This window comes from Protopterus annectens, chromosome 2.part0, assembly GCF_019279795.1.
Source record: "Protopterus annectens isolate FY-2018-M chromosome 2.part0, PAN1.0, whole genome shotgun sequence".
NCBI lineage: Eukaryota > Metazoa > Chordata > Ceratodontiformes > Protopteridae > Protopterus > Protopterus annectens.
Window position 1 is genome coordinate 1,238,845,428 of NC_056728.1, and position 22,494 is coordinate 1,238,867,921.

The 22,494-nt window shown below is 40.3% G+C and overlaps 1 protein-coding gene across 1 annotated transcript in view; it reads right to left on the reverse strand.

Moving 5' to 3' along the window:
• The window catches only part of CNGA1 (cyclic nucleotide gated channel subunit alpha 1), a 216,669-nt gene that overhangs the window by 72,444 nt on the left and 121,731 nt on the right, over positions 1-22,494 (reverse strand). Inside the window, 1 exon segment of the mRNA XM_044060392.1 lies at positions 21,311-21,417. Coding sequence (XP_043916327.1) covers positions 21,311-21,417 — 107 coding nt within the window.

Sequence of the window (22,494 nt, forward strand, 5' to 3'; positions counted from 1 at the left end):
TGGGATTTCCGTTTCTGCTTCTCCTTGGTCTTCTACTCCTCTTAAAAGTCCAAGAGACCAGGATTCTTCTGGGGAAGCTGACAAATCCCTAACTTATTTTACTCAAATTCCTTCTCCTTTGGACTATAGCTCAGAGAAGGATGAGGAATCTATTAGTCCTGATGTTCCTTTGAAGGAAATTTCCTTTGGGGACACAGTCTCTAGGATGATGGATTTTTTTTTTAAGTGGGATTGTACTCAGGTCTCTGATAGCCATAAGAGGTACTATGAGTTGTTGCAGATAGATTCTCCTAAATCTGCGACTGTTCTTCCTGTCTTGGCTGCTTTACTGCTTTCTCCAATGCCTCTCAGATGCCTGATTCTCTCCCCCTTGCTACCAAGAAGCCTGATAAGTTTTATAGGGTTCCTGAGGGTGTTTCTTTTTTATATAAATGTCCTGCTGCTGATCCTTTGGTAGTGTCCGTAGCCTCTGATAAGCTGTCTTGGCTGCTTCCTTCACCCAACATATTACCTTCTGACAAGGACAGCAGAACTATGGACAGGCTGGGCAAAAAGGTTTACACTTCTGCTACCCTAGCTTTTAGGGCTATTAATTACCAGATGCATATGTCTAGGTATGTGTTGGCTCTTCTTTCTCAGGCCTGTCAACTTATTTCTCCTTTTCCAGATGCTGAGGTTAAACATTCTGTTCTTTCCTTGCTAGGGGACTTCCTCTCAAGTCGTTCATCATTGTATTAAATGTAGTTATGATTCAGTGGATGCCTCTTCTAGGGCTACTGTTTTTGGTTTAGTTATGAGGAGGTATTCTTGGCTTAGGCTTCAACCTCTACCTGATGATATTAAAGCTAGGTTGATGGCTGCTCCTTTGGATTCTAAACTTTTGTTTGGGGAAGCTGCTGCTGGTTTGTTTGAGTCCCTTCTAGATAATGATAAGGCCCTACGGGGACTTAAACATGTGTTTATTTCTCCTGTGCCTAAATTTCAGAGAAACTACCATGCTAAAACTGCTTTTGTTCGTAGGCAATCACATCCTTCTACTAAAGGTGAAATGAGTGGCAAATGGACTCCTCCTGCTAAGGGTACTCAATTTTTGGGGACTCTGAAGCCTTCCTTTCTGGACAAACCAAGCGCTGTGTGACTATCCATCCCTTCCCAGCCACATTCCTCTTTCTCTTTGCCTTTCTCTTTCTCTTCCAGTTTGGATTCATATCATTCAGGATTCTTGGGTTCTGTGGATCATTCGTCAAGGGCACTTCATGGTATGGAAATCCTGTCCTCCATTTATGGGCATTCCTCAGCCTCCTCGATAACATCTTCCTTTTTTATCAGAGGTTCTTCAAAATCTCTTGTCTCAGGGTACTATTCAAGACATGCTTGTGTCCCAAAGGCAGAAAGGGTTCTACTCCTGACTGTTTCTAGTGCCCAGAAAAGAGGGCATTTGGAAACCTATTCTAGACCTCTCTCATCTAAACGCTTTTCTAAAGGTACCTTACTTTTGGATGTTGTCCCTTCAGATTCTGTTTCCTCTCTTGCTTCCTCGGGTCTATATGGTGTCTCTGGATCTCAAAGATGCTTATCTATATTCTGATCAGTCCTCTTTTCAGGAAGTTTTGCATTTCTGTGTTGCTTCCTGGCATTTTCAGCTCTCTGTTTGCCCTTTGGTCTTTCTACTGCCCCAAGGGTATTCACCAAATGCCTTGCTCCTGTGATTGCCTTTTACAGACTTCAAGGAATCCAAATTGTTTTTACTTGGATAACCTGTTGATTAAGGCATCCTCTCCAGAGACCCTTTTGCAAAATCTTGATTTTGCTGTATCCCTTCTTCAGAGCCTGGGAGTCACTATAAATTTAAAAAAGTCTTCTCTGACTCCTCAGGATCATGTTTTTCCTGGTTGCAGGATTCAAATGGTGCCATTGCTTGCATCACTGCTCCCTCCGAAGGTCTTAACTCTGATTTCATTTTTCATACTCTTCTTCCTCTGGCTTCTATTACTGCCACAGAGTTTCTGAGAGTTTTGGGTTTCATGGCATCGACCATACCAATGCTCCTTCTGGCTAAACTTCATATGAGAAAGTTTCAGTGGTTTCAGAAGTCAGTGTAGCTTCAACATGCTCATCCTGTACAATTTGTAGTTCCTCTTCTTCCTTGCCTCAGACAGGAACTTCTCTGGTAGATTCAGCAGTTGTCACTGAATCCAGGGATCCCTTTTCATCCCCCTCTTCTCTCTCAAGAATTGTTCACAGATGCCTCAGACATGAGATGGGGGGCACTTTTGTCTCCCTAATGGTACAGGAGGTATGGTCACCTTATCAGCAGAAAGAGTACATCAATGTTAAAGAGATGAGAACCCTTCTGCTGGCTCTTCAGGCCTTTCAGTCTCTTTTTTCTCCAGGGCCTCTCAAGGTATTCACAGACAATACCACAGTGATGTGACATATCAACAAGCAGGGAAGAATGAGATTTTATCTTCTTTGCCAGTCGGCACTTCTGGTATGGGATCTTCCTGTCAAGTATCAAGTGACTCTTCAGGCAGTTAATATCCCTTCCAGTCAGAACATTGTGGCAGACACTCTGAGCAGGTCCTTAACTCAGTCCCACAAATGGATGCTTCACAGGGATGTGTTTCTGGACATTGTTCACCAGTGGTCTACTCCTCAAGTAGATCTCTTTGCCTCCCCTCTGAACAGACAACTTCCTCTTTTTTGTGCCAGAGTCCCAGGTCCTCTGTTATGGAAGGTGGATGCCCTCTCATTCTCTTGGAAGGAGATGTTTCTTTATGCATTCTCTCCCTTTCCTCTCATTCCAAAAGTCCTGCTCAAAATTCAATAGGGTGCTTCCAAAATCTTGTTGGTGAGTCCCTTTTGCCAGGACAGCACTGGATCTCTCTTCTTTTGCAGCTAGCCAGGGGCAATCATCACAAGTTACCTCACAGGGTGGATCTAATCACACAAGACAAGGGTTCTATTATCCTTCCTCACCAGTCTACTCTTTAACTGACACTGTGGGTGATAGGATTTTGATTCCTCATAGACACCTTTTTTCTGAGGATGGGCTACAAGTCCTGCAGGAGACCAGGAAACCTACGACTAGAAAATCCTACTTATCCAAATGGAAGAAGTTTTCTTTTTGGTGTCTCTCTTATTACCTGGACCTACTTGCTGTGGACGCTCCTTTGGTTCTCTCTTATTTGTGTGAATTGCTCAATGCTTGTTTGGCCTATTCTTCCATTAAGGCCCACCTACCAGCTATCTTTGCTTATCTGCTTTTGTCTTGTCCTTTAGCTGCTAGATTTGAAGTGAAACAATTTCTTAAAAGTGCCCTTAATATCAGACCTCCCAGAAAGCCTGTTCCTCCTCCCTGGGATTTTAATTTTGTTTTGGAGAAATTGACTCATGCTCCCTATGAGCCTGCTGCTTCCACTTCCTTGCAGAATTGTTCATAGAAAACTGTTCTTTTGTTAGCGCTTACTTCTGCCAGATGGGTGTCTGAGTTACAGGCCTTTGTGGCTTGTCCTCCTTCTTGATTTATGCCAAAAGTGGTTAATGAGCTATCTGTTAATCAGTATATTAACCTGCTTGCTTTTTTCCCCTCTCCACAAACTGACAGTGAGAGGGTGCTGCATACTTTGGATATGCATAGGTAACTTAGAATTTATTTGGATATGACCAAGGCTATCAGAAAATCTTACCAGTTATTTGTTTCTTTCATCCTAGATCATTGGGGCTTGCTGTATCCAAGCAGACCATTTCTTCTTGGATTTCAAAGCTATTTCCTTTTGTTACACTTTTCATGGCAAGAGCCTTTCATTTTCAATAACAGCTCATTCTACTACAGCTTTTTTTCAAAGGCTTAGATACTAATTCTATTCTTAAAGCAACTGTCTGGACTTCTGTGCATACCTTTACCAAGCACTACAAGTTGGATAGTATCTCTAGAGCTATGTCTGGTTTTGCTAGTTTAGATCTTCATGTTTTTTAAGGGAATCTTCTGCCCCTTCCTCCTCCCCAGTTTCCTCTTCTGTTTTGACACTCTCTTTTATAGTTAAGAGTACGACACAAGTGAATGTAAGGATATAGTATAGTTGTATAAAATCTTACCATAACAGTAGATGTCCTTGCCTTCACTGCTGCATTATCTGCTCCCTCTCTCCATCCCCCTAGTTCTTTACCTTCCTGGATGTACACATTACATCTTGGGTTCCTTGGATTTGTGTTCCTCCTGGAGCAATCATTTTGCTAAGCCTGAACATCATCTTTATGTCCTACATTTCACAGAGTGCATATGGTGATGTTCAGCATACCTTTTAAATTTAAACGTCTTTGGCAGACTGGCCAGATGTCGTGCTTCCACGGCAGGGAATCCCCATATATAAGTTAGTGCAGCAGTGAAGGCAAGAACATCTAACTTCATGGTAAGATTTTACAAAACTGTACTTTCTGCATACAAGCAAGATAATGTTCAGGATTCTGCAAGCTCGACTCCAGTAATATATAAACTAAGAGGTGTCAGATGTACAAACCAGTTTTAGAAGAGGCAGATACATTAGAGATCAAATTGCCAACATACACCGGATACTGGAAAAAACAATGGAGTTCCAAAAAATATTTACTTCTGTTTTGTTGATTACTCTTAAACCTTTGATTGTGTGGAGTATAACAAACTGTGGCAACTTCTTATGGAAATAGGGATACTGGATACCTTATTTGCCTCCAGATGGTGCACACTCCCCTTCGGTACAGAAAGTTTTGTGTTCTGTTCGCACACCGAGTAGAACAATTACTGACACTGCAAAAGGGGGAGGGTGCTGCATTCCAGAGTATGCCATCCTTCAAATGAATCATAAAACTAAGGCCTCATCTCTCTGAGTTGATGGCAGCTTAAATGGATGTTAATGATCCCATGACACCTATTGAAATGAATGTGGTAAGTTGCCCTGATGCCCTGGCCAAATTTCCCCTGGTAGTATAAATACCACCGTGGTTCTCCACTGAAAAGAGGTTACTAACTTAGTGGGACTAACCTGGTCAACAAAGGATAAATAAATAAATAAATAAATAAAGTAAATAAATCTATGTAGAAGATGAAACCACAGTAAGGACTAAATGTAGAATAAACAAATGGTTCAAGACTGGGAAAGGTGTACAACAAAGCTGCATATTATCACCCTACTTATTCAGTTTATTTATTTTTATTTTTATTATTTTATTTTACATTTGTTGACTGGGATAGTCCGACTGGATGCATGTCCATTTTCAGCGGAGGCCCGGGGAGAAAAGTTCCAAGGTAAACAGAAACATTAAAAACATGTTACAATTATAATTTTGACAAAGAGTACATAAGCAAACAATAATAAACATGTTCCACAGGTTAGAGTTAAACCCAGGTGAAAGTGGCAAACCTGGCAATGTGGTTATAGCAGGTTGAGAGTTTGTTAAGTACAGTCTTGTTTATATTAGAGAGTATAGGGAATGCGTACAGAAGTGTTGAAAGAAGGTGAGAGCGAGCTTACTCCATTTTAGCTGGAGGGGTTAGGAAGGCTTTTATTCTGTAAAGTGACCCTAGTTTTTTATTGATGGTTTTGATCAATTGGTTTACATGTAGATCGAATTTTAGATTGTTATCTATAATGACACCTAGTAGTTTTGTAGAGGGGTCAGGGTTGATTAATGTGCCATCATTTACATTTATGGTAAAGGTAGAAGCAGGAGACCTTTGTGTTGGTGAGAATAACAACATTTTCGTTTTTTTGGGATTTAGTATCAAACGACATTCAGAAAGCCAGTTTTCTATAGTGTTAAAGGTGGACTGGGTAGCAGACCATAAGTCTGTTGGAGATGTGGCAGAGCAGATCAGGGTGGAGTCATCAATGTATTGGATACAGCTGACTTTTGGGATGACAGTATACAGGTCGTTAATGAAGATGAAAAACACCAGGGGCCCTAGTATAGAGCCTTGTGGTACTCCAAGGGTGTTGGGTAGTAGGTTAGAGAGCTTGTTCTGACAAAGAAAAGCCTGATGTCTCCCATTCAGGTAGGATGTAAACCATTGAAGGGCCTTAGTATCTAGACAGAATGTTTGCAGGCTGTGTATTAGAAGTTGGTGGTCAACCATGTCGAATGCCTTGGAAAGATCCAAGAAGAGGGCAGAGGATATGTGATTGTTGTTGCGATTATGGTTTATGGTGTTGGTGAAAGCTAGTAAGGCTTAGGTAGTGCTGTGGTGTGGACAGAAGCCATGTTGGGTATCTGCCATGAGGTGATTCTGGATTAGGTGGTGCATGAGTTGTCTGTGAATACATTTTTCCATAATCTTTGCAAGTGGGGAGAGTATGACTATTGGTCTATAACTGGAGAATTCAGTACAGCTGCCTCCTTTATGAAGTGGGATTACATAGGATATTTTCCAGATGGAGGGAATTCTAGCTTCTGCTATGGTTCGATTAATTAGTATTGATACTGGGTAGACAATAGCATCAGCTGATTTTTGATGGTACTTGGCAGGGAGTTGATCAGCAGAGAGTGTGGTGGGTTTTACTTTTTTGATCAGAGTATGGATAAGTGACATGACCACTGGTTGGAAGTTGAATGAGTGTAGGTTTCTAGGGGTGGTACTTTCAGGACCAGTGGAGCTAGGAGGTAGTTGGCTTGCTAGGGCTTGAACTGTCTCAGTAAAGAATCGGTTAAAACTATCTGAGACATCCTCGGAGGGGGGGGTTATCAATAGTAGCAGCTGAGATGGGGGTACACGTTTGTCCAGAATGAAGTAGATTATTCAATCCTGCTCAAAACTTCTGAGGGTTGTTTTGATTTACTGTCTGTAAGTTGCAGTAGTATTGTTTTTTGTCTTGTAAAATGGAGTTTTTGGTTATGTTCCTAGATTGCCTATATTTAATTTGATCTTGGGGGTCTTTAGTAGAATGCCATAAAGCCCATAATTTGTTTCTACAGACAATTTTGAGTCTAGACTCTTTAGAAAGACATGGTGCAGTTTTTGCTTTTGTTCTGTTTGGACGAGCAGGTGCATGCAAATCTAGGATCTCAAGAAATTTGTTATTAAAGTATGCAACTGCCTCCTCTAAGGGGAGATGCTTTAGAATAGACCAGTTACATGAGTTAAGTTCTTGTTGGAATTTGGCAGGGTCAAGGTCTTTTTTGTTTCTAACATTTCTGAGTAAGGGTTGTTGGGGATAAATGGCTTTGTGCTTGACTATATAAGTGAGAAGGTGATTGCTTAGGTCATCTGGGAGGGTACCAGCAGTGTACAGTTCGGGGTGACTATTTATGAGCACCCAATTGAGTATGCTTATATGCTGAATGTATCATGCAAAATGCTGGTTTAGAGGAATCAAAAGCTGAATGGACCCTAAACTGATTAGAGAAGTATTAACAACCTGCTATATGCAGATTATACCTATCTAATGGTTGAATGAGAAGAAGAGATAAGAGATGAACGACCTGTTGATGAATGTGAAAGTATAAGGTGGAAAACATGGCTTGTTGCTCAACATATTAAACAATTAATTAATTCATTGGTTAATTAAACAAACAGATAAAATTATGTCATCTAGCCCTACCGTTGTTTTGCACATAGATAGGGAAGAAATGGGGGCACTGACAGATATCATTTTTTCTGAATGCAAAATTCATTGCAGATAGTGATTGCAGCCATGACATTAAAAAAAATAAAAATGTTTTATCTTTGAAAGGAAAGCTATGGCAACATCTGCTTAAGAGTTTTATTAATTTTATTTACAATTTGTTCACTGGGTAAGTGGACTGGTCTACTGACACTTTTCAGCCACAACCAGGGCTGAAAAGAGCAAAAATATCACATTGTCAGCAAAGATCCATATAGTCAAACTGCTGTTTTTTTCTAAGCAGTAGTATACAGATGTGAAATTTAAACTAAGTGTGGCAATGCCTTGGTAAATTGTTGTTGTTGACCTGTGATGGAAAAAACTTCTGAGAACACCATGGGCCACGAGAAGATTGAATTAGTCTTTGATTAAGGAATTAAATTCAGATTGTTCACTAGAAAATCTAATAGTAACTCTAAAAATCCTATACCTTAATGTGAAGAAAGGATTCAACACAGCACACAATGATGCTGAGAATGATCAAAAGCAAAGGAAGACATTGCAGCAGGAGCTAAGGGCAAACTGTAGCATTACTGAAAGGGACACAATTACTGAAGTAATGAATATGAATCTGTAAGAAATGCAAGGACGAGTTCTTCACAGACAGGTTTGGCATGATAAAAGTCCTTAAGGTCATGATGAGAAAGATTTAACTGAGTAAATAACAACAAAGCAAATGTTTTATGGGAGATGATGATAGTAAGTTCTAAGTGAACAGGAGTGCACTGAAACAGAGACTATCATGAATATAAACTAGAGAGAGAGAGAGACACACACACATTATCTGCTATTAAATTAATACAATCCTGCCATTTACATATTCATTAATGGCCTTGTTTGCAGACTTTAATCACTGTGCTAATGGATAGCATTAAACCTGACATACTGGTTGGTGTTGCTTTGGTTAACAACTTCTAAGCAATGATCTTTTAGAAATATTTCCTTATTTGCAAACAGCCTGATCTTGCTGCAGCTGAATTGCTCTTGCACTAACATATGAGTTTAAGCCAACATAACATAAAATAGTGGAACCTGTGTGTTGAGAGACAGCCTTACAAGACTATCTGCAAATATATAGAGCTGAGTATATTTTTCTGTATTATTCTGTATTATAGAGCCAAATTGTTGCTTAGATATCTGTTGTCTTAGTGTTTTGCAAATATGCAGAGATCAGTACATATTTTTTTGGTTTTATAATTTGCACTCTGATTCCTCACATCTCTGTTGAAACTTTTCCCCACCCCCCTCATTTTAGTTTCTATTGCTTGTATGTTGTTAACTCAATGTTCCCTTAATTTGAACTGTTAATAGCAGCAGCCTGCTTTTAAAGTGGAACCTGTGTGTTGAGAGACAGCCTTACAAGACTATCTGCAAATATATAGAGCTGAGTATATTTTTCTGTATTATTCTGTATTATAGAGCTAAATTGTTGCTTAGATATCTGTTGTCTTAGTGTTCTGCAAATATACAGAGATCAGTATATATTTTTTTGGTTTTATAATTTGCACTCTGATTCCTCACATCTCTGTTGAAACTTTTCCCCACCCCACCCCTCATTTTGGTTTCTATTGCTTGTGTGTTGTTAACTCAAGGTTCCCTTAATTTGAACTGTTAATAGCAGCAGTCTGCATTTAAAGTGGAACCTGTGTGTTGAGAGACAGCCTTACAAGACTATCTGCAAATGTATAGAGCTGAGTATATTTTTCTGTATTATTCTGTATTATAGAGCTAAATTGTTGCTTAGATATCTGTTGTCTTAGTGTTCTGCAAATATATAGAGATCAGTATATATTTTTTTGGTTTTATAATTTGCACTCAGATTCCTCACATCTCTGTTGAAACTTTTCCTCACCCCACCCCTCATTTTGGTTTCTATTGCTTGTGTGTTGTTAACTGAAGGTTCCCTTAATTTGAACTATTAATAGCAGCAGTCTGCATTTAAAGTGGAACCTGTGTGTTGAGAGACAGCCTTACAAGACTATCTGCAAATATATAGAGCTGAGTATATTTTTCTGTATTCTGTATTATAGAGCTAAATTGTTGCTTAGATATCTGTTGTCTTACTGTTCTGCAAATATACAGAGATCAGTATATATTTTTTTGGTTTTATAATTTTCACTCTGATTCCCAACATCTCTGTTGAAACTCCTCCCCCTCATTTTGGTTTCTATTGCTTGTGTGTTGTTAACTCAAGGTTCCCTTAATTTGAACTGTTAATAGCAGCAGTCTGCATTTAAAGTGGAACCTGTGTGTTGAGAGACAGCCTTACAAGACTATCTGCAAATATATAGAGCTGAGTATATTTTTCTGTATTATTCTGTATTATAGAGCTAAATTGTTGCATAGATATCTGTTGTCTTAGTGTTCTGCAAATATACAGAGATCAGTATATATTCTTTTGGTGTTATAATTTGCACTCTGATTCCTCACATCTCTGTTGAAACTTTTCCCCACCCCCCCCACCCCCATCATTTTGGTTTCTATTGCTTGTGTGTTGCTAATTCAAGGTTCCCTTAATTTGAACTGTTAATAGCAGCAGCCTGCATTTAATGTGGAACCTGTGTGTTGAGAGACAGCCATACAAGACTATCTGCAAAGCTGAGTATATTTTTCTGTATTATTCTGCATTATAGAGCTAAATTGTTGTTTAGATATCTGTTGTCTTAGTGTTCTGCAAATATACAGAGATCAGTATATATTTTTTGGTTTTATAATTTGCACTCTGATTCCTCACATCTCTGTTGAAATGTTTCCCCACCCCCCCTTATTTTGGTTTTTATTGCTTGTGTGTTGTTAACTCAAGGTTCCCTTAATTTGAACTGTTAATAGCAGCAGTCTGCATTTAAAGTGGAACCTGTGTGTTGAGAGACAGCCTTACAAGACTATATGCAAATATATAGAGCTGAGTATATTTTTTTGTATTATTCTGTATTATAGAGCTAAATTATTGCTTAGATATCTGTTGTCTTAGTGTTCTGCATATATACAGAGATCAGTATATATTGTTTTGGTTTTATAATTTGCACTCTGATTCCTCACATCTCTGTTGAAACTCCTCCCCCATTTTGGTTTCTATTGCTTGTGTGTTGTTAACTGAAGATTCCCTTAATTTGAACTGTTACTAGCAGCAGTCTGCATTTAAATTGGAACCTGTGTGTTGATAGACAGACTTACAAGACTATCTGCAAATATATAGAGCTGAGTATATTTTTCTGTATTATTCTGTATTATAGAGCTAAATTGTTGCTTAGATATCTGTTGTCTTAGTGTTCTGCAAATATACAGAGATCAGTATATATTTTTTTGATTTTATAATTTGCACTCTGATTCCTCACATCTCTGTTGAAACTCCCCCCCCCCCCGTTCTTGGTTGTAGTTTAAATTTGGTGGCTTTTGCAGTGCCCGCCCCACTGTAGATTTGATCTAGGACACTCCCCCAGTCCCATCTCTTTACCGCGTTCTACCTAATAAACCCTTTCTGCACTTGCTTTTAGTCCTTTTTAATTTAATTACATTTTTTCAAACTGTGTGTGGACTAATATTGCTACATACTCAATTGTGCCAGCTTGCACTGCATGTGAATTGTTTTTACTACTGTTTTTGCTACTTTTCAAAAAAAAAAATTGTAAGCCTGTTTCCTACCTTTCTTGTAATTAGAGTTCCAGATACAGATTTGCTGTATCCAGGACTATCTGTAAGCTTCTGTGCCCCCAAGCCTTTCTGTGTTGGAGGGAAGCCTTCTAGCTTATCAGTGGGAGTGGTAAGCACTAGGTAACCTGTCTACCACATAAGGAGTGGTTCTGGCCCAGAATTTGTAGTTATTGGCCATTTGGGCAGTCTTCCATCTCTCTCAACTTTCTGATTTGAAGGCCTGCATTTGCACTTGTTTCTGTCCTGTAACTCCTGGGCCCATCTCATTTGCTCACTCAATTTTTTTTTATCTGCTTTTACTGTATTTGTTTTTCTTCCTACTTTATTTTGCTTTTGCGTCATCTTAAAAGTACTCAGTTGTATTTATTACTGCTTGGTGTAACTCATTCTAAGCCTTTTAGTTTAAGCACTTGGGCTTCAGACCAGTTGTTTTACATTAGGAAGGGTTGTGGTCTGCACTGTAGTGGCAAGACAGGTAGCTTGCATCCTTCTAAGTTGGGAACTGCTGATTGAGGGCTCAGTGTCTGTTATTCTAAAAGTGTATTAATTCTGTTTTAAGCACTTGGGCTTCAGGCCAGTTATTTTACATTAAAAGGGTTCGTGGTCTGCACTCTTATGGGAGGAGAGGCTGGACTCTGCCCTTCTACCTGGGAATTTCTGGTTAAAGGCTTATAGTGCCTGCATATTTAAACTGCTTCTTACCGAAATTGGTACACCTTGTTTGCTGTAGCATAGACTAGATCCAGGCCTGCTGAATCTAGCTTTGTTTGTATAACTTGAGCACTAATCCAGGCATTCTTTAAAGTATTCAATTGTATTTATTACTGTTTGGCAGTAACTTGATTAAAGTGTAGCTATCATTCTAAGTCTTTTGGATTAAGCACTTGGGCTTCAGACCAGTTGTTTTACATTAGGAAGGTTTGTGGCCTGCACTGTGGTGGCAGGACAGGAAGCTTACATCCTTCTAAGTTGGGAACTGCTGATTGAGGGCTCAGTGTCTGTTATTCCAAAAGTGTATTAGTTCTGGTTTAAGCACTTGGGCTTCAGGCCAGTTGTTTTACATTAAGAAGGTTTGTGGTCTGCACTGTAGTGGCAGAACAGGTAGCTTACATCCTTCTAAGTTGGGAACTGCTGATTGAGGGCTCAGTGTCTGTTATTATAAAAGTGTATTAATTTTGGTTTAAGCACAAGGGCTTCAGGCCAGTTATTTTACATTAAGAAGGTTTGTGGTCTGCACTCTTGTGGGCGGAGAGGCTGGACTCTGCCCTTCTGAGCTGGGAATTTCTGGTTAAAGGCTTATAATGCCTGCATATTTGAACTGTTTCTTACTGAAATTGGTACACCTTGTTTGCTGTAGCATAGACTAGATCCAGGCCTGCTGAATCTAGCTTTATTTGTATGCTTGTTGTTTGTTTGCTTGTTATTTCCCTGAAACGCTAAGTCCACCTAAAACGCGGCTTTTCAGCGCTTCTGTGGATCCCTAGTGATATCTGCATTGCTTACTGTACTTATTTCCTTGCTTCACTTGAAAAAAAGTTACTGTTTGCCATTTTTGCATTTAAGTTACCTGTAACACATTGCATTTAAGTTACCTGGCACTTGCTCACTAAAGCAATTATATAAGTCAGCACTAAAATATTAAAAGAATACACCCTCACAAACTCCCCTTGAGTACCTTGTTCCCCATTGGCCCTTTTTTTTCAATTATAAAGGAATTCCCAATACTATTCTAGCATGTCCAAAGGTCAGTTGTCAATCTCCTCTCCAGTCCAGCTGGTGAATCTGGGAATCTTGAGGCAATGTTACAACTGCCTCATGTACACAGACAACCCTCTCCTCCTCCCAACAAATTCCAACACATGTGAGAGATGCAACCATATAGCCATACTGGAGGCTAAGCTCTCTCAACTCAGTACTGGCGAAACCAGTCAGGAGGAAAAGGAAACCACACTCACTACAATTCCAGTCTCACATAGACCTACCACGACAGCAAACCAAACACATAAACACACAAAAACATACTCGGAGGATCTAAATAAAAATCTGCCTAAGCAGCAGAGACCTCCAAAGCAGACACCCAAGCAACCGCTACCCCAAAACAAAACACGTGCAACACATAGCTCATAAAGCCAGTGTGCCGAACAGTCACAGCCCTTAAGGCTAAACAACACACCTAATACACTTGTAATAGGTGACTATATCATCAGGCACACTGACGTCCCGCTCACCAGGCTGAACAAGGAGAAGGTCACGGTGAGCTGCCTGTCGGGCACTAGGATCCACCACATAACACAAGCACTCAGGTCACTCCAAGGCAAGTAAAAATATGACTTAGTCATTGTCCATGCTGGTGTGAATGACCTGAGACGTACCTCCCTGGACTACATGAAAAGAGACCTAGAGGAGCTCTCTGAGCATGTAGCCCAGGCCGGTATGACCCTGACCTTGAGTAGCATCTTACCCTCACCAAGAATGATGCCACAATATGAAGACAAGATGATTAGTTTCAACAATTGGCTTAAGTATTGGTGTCATTCAAAGGGGATCCAATGCCTGTCAGCCTGGGATGACATGCTCGACAAGCCACAATGCTTCGCTAGTGACGGCTTGCACCTGTCACCCCTGGACTTTCGGATATTGGCAAAGGCTCTTGCTACCCCCGTAGTGCCTTTTTTAGGCAAGGCTCAAAAGACAAACCCACCTCCATAGGTATCACAAGGGATAAGAAACTAAGAGTAATGCTACTCAATGCCAGAAGTCTAAACCTCAAGATGCATGCACTCAAAACTCTCCTTAGCATGGAGAACATCGATATCTGTGCAGTAACAGAAACCTGGTTCAAGGCTCCTGAGAGTACCCCAGCACTACCAGGTTATACCTCATACCATGCTTTTCGGCCCCAAAACTTGGACCGAACCACAAAAGGAGGGGGAGTATCAATATTCGTCAAAGATACCCACACCTCCAGGTTGGTGGCACAGCACGAAGCATCAGAGACTATCCAAGTGCAACTAACAGTGGCTAAAACTGCCTTCCAGATTATAGCCTGCTACAGACCAACCTTCCAAACACAGGAACCCCACTGGAAAATATGAAGGTCTCTCCAAACACCATTATATTGGGCGACTTCAACTACCCAAACATAGACTGGGAGCATTACTCTATCTCCAACACCCTAGCCCAAAGGTTCCTAGAATTTATAAACTCAAATGCTATGGAACAACTTGTTACCACTCCCACAAGAGGGAAAAAAATACTGGACCTGATCATCACCAACATGGGGACTCTATGCTCCAGACCAGAAGTGTATCCCTCACTGGTAAGATCAGACCATAAACTAATCTCACTGGATATTCACATCCCGACTCCACCCCCTGCCCTGAAAACCACAGTGAAAAACTTCTCTAAAGCAAATTTCACACTCCTCAAAACCGAGGTGGAATCCTTCAAAGCCCCCGGGCCTGTGGAAAATATGGCCCAGACCGCAGAGTCCATTATAAACGCATTATATGGATACCTTCAGGAATGCATGGATCATGCAATCCCAAATAAAACCAAGACCCAATCCTCCAAAGGCAGACGTCCTGTCTGGTGGACCCCAGCCATAAACAAACTATACAATAGAAGGAGGAAGCTACTACATGATCGAGCAAAATCCCAAAAAGGGAAGGCATCTCTGATCAGTATTAGCAAAAAACTACGGGCACACATAAAATCGTCTAAGGCCAGCTTCGAGAGAAAAAATTGCACAGGACACTAAGGATAATCACAAGGCTTTCTTTAGTTATGTTAGGAACCTGGGTGGGAATTCCCAGATATGCTCAGAATTAGTCCAAAATGACAAAAAATACACCGAACCCACAGACATTGCCAACATCCTAGCTGACAGGTTCAGCGCAACCCCCCCCCCCAATAAAAGGGCAAATATCTATCCCAGCAGAGTGCTGCCCCCCTGACATCTCAGATGCTCAGGTAAGAGCTGCCCTCTCCAAAGCAAAAAACACAGCCTCAATGGGACCAGATGGTGTCCCGGGCTGTGTCCTACATGAACTCCAAGAAGAGCTAAACCCAAACATAAAACTACTGTTCAATCTCAGCCTTACTACAGGATATGTACCCAAAGAGTGGCGTACAGCAACAGTGGTCCCTCTCCACAAAGGTGGTGCCTCAACGGATCCTGGAAACTATTGCCCCATAAGCCTGACTAGCTTGGTCTGCAAAGCTATGGAAAGGATCATCATGGACCTCATAAATAAAGATATTGGGGACCTACAGACACTGGATCCTACCCAGTTCAGCTTTGTTAAGGGCATATCCTGCCTCTTAAACCTGGTTGATTTCTTTGAAACAGTCACCAAGGCCATTGACGAGGGGAAGGTGGTCCACACAGCCTACCTGGACCTCACAAAAGCCTTCGATACAATACCCCACTCGGGCATTATAGATAAGCTCACCAGCTTAAATATAAACCCCTATGTCACCAGATGGGTTGCAAACTGGCTCAAGGACAGAACCCACATGGTTAGAATTGCTGGAGCCATGTCAGACTCCAAACCAGTTACAAGTGGCATCCCACAAGGCTCAGTCCTGGGACCTCTCTTTTTTGGTATATATTTCTTGGAGGTACAGGCCAACATGGAAGGACTGTGGCTGACCATGTTCACAGATGACTGCAAACTGGGCACCATAATCGACTCTCCAGCCGACACAAGCATCCTCCAAAAGGGCCTCATAGAAACAGACAACTGGTGCCAGAGCCATGGCCTCAAGCTAAACGCCAAAAAGTGTATAGTCATCCCCTTTGGCAAAAACAAAGTGCCCACAAATTACCACATAGGTGGTAATCCATTAAGTACAGAAGAAGTAATTAGGGACCTGGGGACCCAAGTTGATAGCAATCTCTCATTTGACAACCACGTGGCCAAAGGGGTTAGAAAAACATTTTATATAGCCCACCTAATCATGAAGGGATTCACATCTAGATCAGGGGAGGTCATCGTGCCTCTTTACTCATCCCTCATCAGGCCCATAATTGAGTACAATGCCCCTTTTGGGATGTACCTTACCAGACACCTGCAGCAACTGGAAAGACCCCAAAAGTGCCTCACCAAGAGGATCAAAGGGCTCAAACAGATGCCATATTCTGCCCAGTTAAAGAAACTCCAGCTCTACTCAGTGGCATACCGCCTGCTCAGAGGCGATCTGTGCCTGACGTATAAAGCCATGTCCAACCCGGAATTAATGGACATGCTGCACCTCAGAAAATCCAAATCCCATCGAGCTACACGCTCGAGAGACTTGAACCTCAGCACTGAAATAAATAGGACATGCTGGAGGGACAGATTCATAACCCAGAGGCTCCCTTCACTCTGGAATAAAATCCTAGTCCAGGTTAGGCAGAGTCCCTCAATGACTCTCTTCAAGAGGAATCTTGATGAGTGGATGGGAGATCGTAGGTTTACCCCGGGTATCACTTCTGTGTCACTGTTAGACAGAGGCACAGTATACTAACCTCGAAAAAGGGCATAGCAAAATTAATTTAAATTGGGTGGCGAAAGCCAAACACACTCTGGCTAGGCTTATAAATGCCCTAGGGCAGATAGCCTAGTATGAACCTATGAACCTATAAAAGATCAGAAGTCTTTTCTAGTTAACAAGTTCAGTGGTGCAGAAGGTTAAGGTCATTACCGTGGTCCAAATGATCCCTGTTTGAGTAAGTGCCCAGGTACAGGAGGAGCTTACTGAGAGAGAATGTGACTGAGCTGGAACCCAGCTCACTCCTGCTAAGACAGTAGTGCTGCAGGAGCTGCATCTAAGGGTATTCCCTGTACATGTGCATGGGGACTCTGCAGTGCAAGCCCAGCAAAGGGATGCTTGCACCCTAGCACAGCTCCATGAGGCTATGGAAGTGCACTCTCATTCTGGGCTCATCACTGAAGACATTACATAACATTTGTTACCCAGCAGGAAGAAGAGATGGGTGTAGTTGTAGAGTACACAATCTCAGTGGTTGCTAAGGGTAACTCCATTAACAAGACCCAGATATCACTACTTCACCTATTCCTGTGTTAGTTGTTTGATCCCGTGTTCCCCCTTTTTTAAGATTGACCCCAGTACCGAGCAAGCCAGACTTGTAGGTCAGATGTTGCTGGATAGGCCTGATGATTAGAGTACTTGAGAAATACAAAAAAAAATTGACTTTATTATGTATTACATAATACTTTGATTAAATGAAGTGTCTCACTGTAGTTAGCTGAAACTCCTTTTTACTGTGAATATATTTTACAGTAAATCATTGATAAAAGATTGATAACTGCACTTCAGAAACAATAAAGGCTATCATGTCAACTTTTTTAAACTGCCACTAGGAATAATTGTTTAACAGCACAAGAAGGTATTCTAGAGATAATGACTCACATTTCTATTAGTGAACACAAAGCTGGTCTTTGCTCATTATGCGTGATTGTAGCCATACTGAAAACTTATACAGGTACTTAGTAAACAGATGTGTTTAACTGCACCCATGAAACTCACTGCTCCATAGCTAACGGTGAACTTATTAAGGCACTAAGTACATTTGGCAGTGACTACTGTTTCAATGTGGAAGGGTTACAAGTAAGTGCTTTAAAAATCCAGATCTAGAGAATGGTGTGTAACAATGGCTGATTCATACAAGTACTAAGTGATAGCTTATCAATCTTATTGTTTCATTTGTTTATTATTACATTAGAGCTGACAGGGAAAAAAAAGAGAATCCAGAAACTTTATATTCAGAATGATGAACAGGCTTTGATATGTAACCCAAAAATATCAACATCAGTTACTTAAAAAGAATTAAGGATGCAATATGAGAGCAGAAACAGGTTAGGAAATGAAAAAACATTAAACTGAGAAGGCAGAACTCTTAAACAAAGACAATGCTATACTCAGCAAGACTTGAATTTAATTAAAATAAATGCAGACAGGCAAATAAATAAATTGCAGAAAACATACAACAAGGTGACCATGGTGGTGCAGTGGTTAGCATTGCTGCCTCACAGCAAGAGGTTCTCCGGTTTGATTCTTGGCTGGGCTGCCTTCTGTGCGGAGTCTGCATGTCCTCCCTGGGGTCGTGTGGGTTTCCTCCAACATCCCAAAGAGATGCTTTAGGTGGATTGGACACTCTAAATTGGCCCTAGGTGTGAGTGTGTGCATATGTGTGCCTTCTGTGGAAGGTTCTGTGCTGGGTTGGCAACTCAACACTGTAAAAACTCCACTGCCAATCATGAATGGACCGGTGATCTGCTGTGGTGACCCCTAACTGGGATAAGACGATGATACAGCAAGGTGAAAAATCCCAATATATGACAGTTATGTAGTACTGCTGTTGGCCAACCAAACATACACACAGATAGATGTATGCACATACATACATACAGATGCATGCATACAAACTACACTTGCAATGCTACAAAAAACAGCATTACATTACTATAGTCCCTTATAACATAATACCCCAGCACTCCTGATGAATTTACAGACACTGAAAAATATAAATTAGTTGTTTATTTGGACAGGTCAAAAAATGATATCTGTAATTATTACTACTGTTATTATAAATTCAGACCTGGATGCAAATATTTCAAATGTAGTGAAGAAAACACAGGAACTTTAGTAGTTAACTGTGTTTAATAAGTATTTTACTAAAGGGTTAATAAAATCTCAAATCATGCATATGCCTATTCCTATTTTACTTGGTTAACAATTGTCTGTACTATTTTCTATGGAAGATAGTGCTATCATTAAAATCTACAGCAGTGTATAACAAAAATATCTGGGGTGTTAATGCTGAAAGCTTTGGATATACTGAACATTCTGAAATTAGGGTAAGTAAGAATGTTTGAGGGTTGGGTTAGGTAAATGGTTATGGAAAAGGATAGATATACTGTTTGGATGTGTGTGTGTGTGTGTGTGTGTGTGTGTGTGTGTGTGTGTGTGTGTGTGTGTGTGTGTGTGTGTGTACACACATGCATTCTGTGTGCGTGCGTGTGTGTGTGTGTGTGTGTGTGTGTGTGTGTGTGTGTGTGTGTGTGTGTGTGTGCGCGTACGCACGTACATGTGCACACTCTGCATGTGTGTGCATGTCTGTGTGTGTGTGTGTGTGTGTGTGTGTGTGTGTGTGTGTGTGTGTGTGTACACACGTGTATTCTGTGTGTGTGCATGTGCGTGTGTCTGTGTGTGTGTGTGTGTGTGTGTACACACATGTATTCTGTGTGTGCGTGTGTGTGTGTACGTACTCACACGCATGTGTACGTTCTGCATGTGTGTGTGTGTGTGTGTGTGTGTGTGTGTGTGTGTGTGTGTGTGTGCGTGTGTGTTTGTGCGTGTGTCTGTGCGCATATGCATTCTGCATGTGTGTGTGTATGTGTGTGCACGAGCATGCACGTATTCTACGTGTGTGTGTGTGTATGTGTGTGTGTGTGTGTGTGTGTGTGCGTATCTGCTCATATTCATTGCTGTATGTGGTGTATATCTCAGTGTCTTGTGTAGTGGCAGTGTTCCAGAAAGGGTTTTTTAAGATAAAGTATGCAACTAGAGTTAGGGGTAGAGTTAGTATGCATTAGTAAGGGGGTGCAGCAGGGAGAAGTCCCCTGCCCATCTTTATTAATGCATTCCATCCCTAACCGTAATATTACCTCTGCCTCCCCACCTCACCCTACACCTTGCCTTAGAAATATCTTTTGCAAACACCACCAATTTTCAGAAAAAGTATGTCTGCATTTATTGGTAGAGTTTTGAGTAACAGATTACAAAAGGAAATGATTTGTTTTTACTTTGCAATTTTTTTGTGTTTGTAAAGTTTTATGTTTTAAGTAAGGTGATTGCTAAATATGCTAGCACTGATAATTTGTGTTTCAATGTTTTAGCATTTCAAAGAATCAACACAGATCCTAGGAAAACTGAATCACTCTCATTTAAAGGTTAGGGGAAATAGCAGTGATGGCACTTCAAAGCAACATCAATTAATTACAAGCCAGTACATCAGCACCTGCCTTGCCCCTGCCCAAAATAAATAATTAAATACATATGTAAATCAAAAGATGTTTGCTTGTTAAAACATTCTGCATAATTCCAGAAAAAAGACCTATTAGTTGTAGTTTCCTTAACAAGCAACCACTAAATATACATCTGTCAGTTGGCACAGAAGGTTAAGGTTGCAAGCTGTAGTCCCTGTGGTACATGGTTTAATCCCCTGAGCCCTTGCCTGCTGGTTAACCTTGAGCAGGTCACTTAATGAGATAGCTCCTAGGTCTCCCCTGAAAGGAGTCCTCTTGTCCACCTGGTTAATACATAGGATTATTATTATCTCAAAATATGTCTTTGTCCTGTGAGGTTTTCTCAGCTACTCCAGTTTCTTCCTGCATGCCACGGGCAAGCCATAAAGTCAATTCTCTTAATTACATGTAGAGAAGCATACAATGTGAGAAGCCCATCCACTGTGACCTTGTCACACCTATGTTTTATTCATGCAGAAGCATTTTATTACTCACAGGAAATTAGTCTGACTATCATGATTGCCCCCAGAATTCCTTTAAATGCTTATACCATAGGCCGAGTCTCTCATCTGAACTTTCTAACAACATGACTTAAGTATTATAACAGCAATAACTCTTCAAAGAAGTATGGAATACAAGACCTCTAAAGAGCTATTTTACTATTATAAAAAAGTAAAAAAAAAAAACAGAAAAAAAGTGTAATAATATTTTTTAAAAAACTTGCCAAAACTGCACATAAAACCACAGTGAGAAGGCACTCAAGAGAGTATTTTATTATGTATTAATAAAACACGTAGCATAACCATTCAGTTTCACTTGGTGCTTTATCCCATAGTAGGCATAACATAATTACACAACACTCAGCTTGTCATTCCTTATTGTATTGTTAAAGCTACACATATTCTTAATCCACCTATTTCTAGATAAAATAATACCCACATCTAAGGAAAATAACATTAAAATGATCAGCAGTCAGTCATCATTTACCTGTCCTTGTCCTGACAAACATGTCGACAGCATAAATTACGTCAGACACATAATCGACGATGAACCACATCGCTAGGTAATCATGTTGGAGTTCTTCAAAACAAGCTCTAAGTAAAGGACATAGAACATATTAAAATGTATGAATGTAGAATAGTTGTAGAAGTTAGTGTGTTCTGTGATAAAGTAGCACTAACTAGTACATTTGCATTAGTCATCTTCAATAAGTATGGCCTCAAGACTTTAATCACAAGCTGAAAAGTTCAGATATAAAAGCTGAATGAATAAAGCACACAGCCTTGAAGCTTGGGCACCACTAACTGAATAAAGCACACAGCCTTGAAGCTTGGACACCAGTAACTGAATAAAGCACACAACCTTGAAGCTTGGGCACCAGTAACTGAATAAAGGACACAGCCTTGAAGCTTGGGCACCAGTAACTGAATAAAGGACACAGCCTTGAAGCTTGGGCACCAGTAACTGAATAAAGTACACAGCCTTGTAGCTTGGGCACCAGTAACTGAATAAAGGACACAGCCTTGAAACATGGTCACCAATATTTGTGTTCTCGTTTCACCAATACTGGGACTAATATCAGTATAACAGAAAACTTCCTCACCATTTCAGGATGTAAATTGAAATAGTTTTTTTAATATTGTGTTTTCACCTACAAAATTTTTCATCTTTATTGTGAATGCATTTTGGAGTACCTTGCACTGAGTTAATAAGCAGCAAACTATCTAGATATACAATCCATTCTGTCATTTTAACAAATCTTGAAAAGAAGTCAAGGGAAACCTGAACTATGTTACCTGCATAATAATTTATATAATGCAGTGTGTGTGATGAGGAGGTATTGGTCTTTAAGAAGTGCAAGAACTCAGACACTAATGTTTGATAAGAACAGTTATATAAATCAAGATGATATTTTTCCTTACATTCCTATCCTAAACTCAGTTGTCTTAATGTGTTTTCTTGTTCTCACAATACATGGGGCTTGATTAAAATACAATTGTTCTACAAAACAGTAAAACATCATATTTTTCCTGTACTATTGTTCCCTAATAATATTGTTTACTGAAAATTACTGCCAAGAAATAAATATATTGCTTTTGCCAACACAGATCGCCACTGCACCTCTCCAGCTTCATGCAATAATCTCTAAGATTTCTAGGTCTCAGATAGAT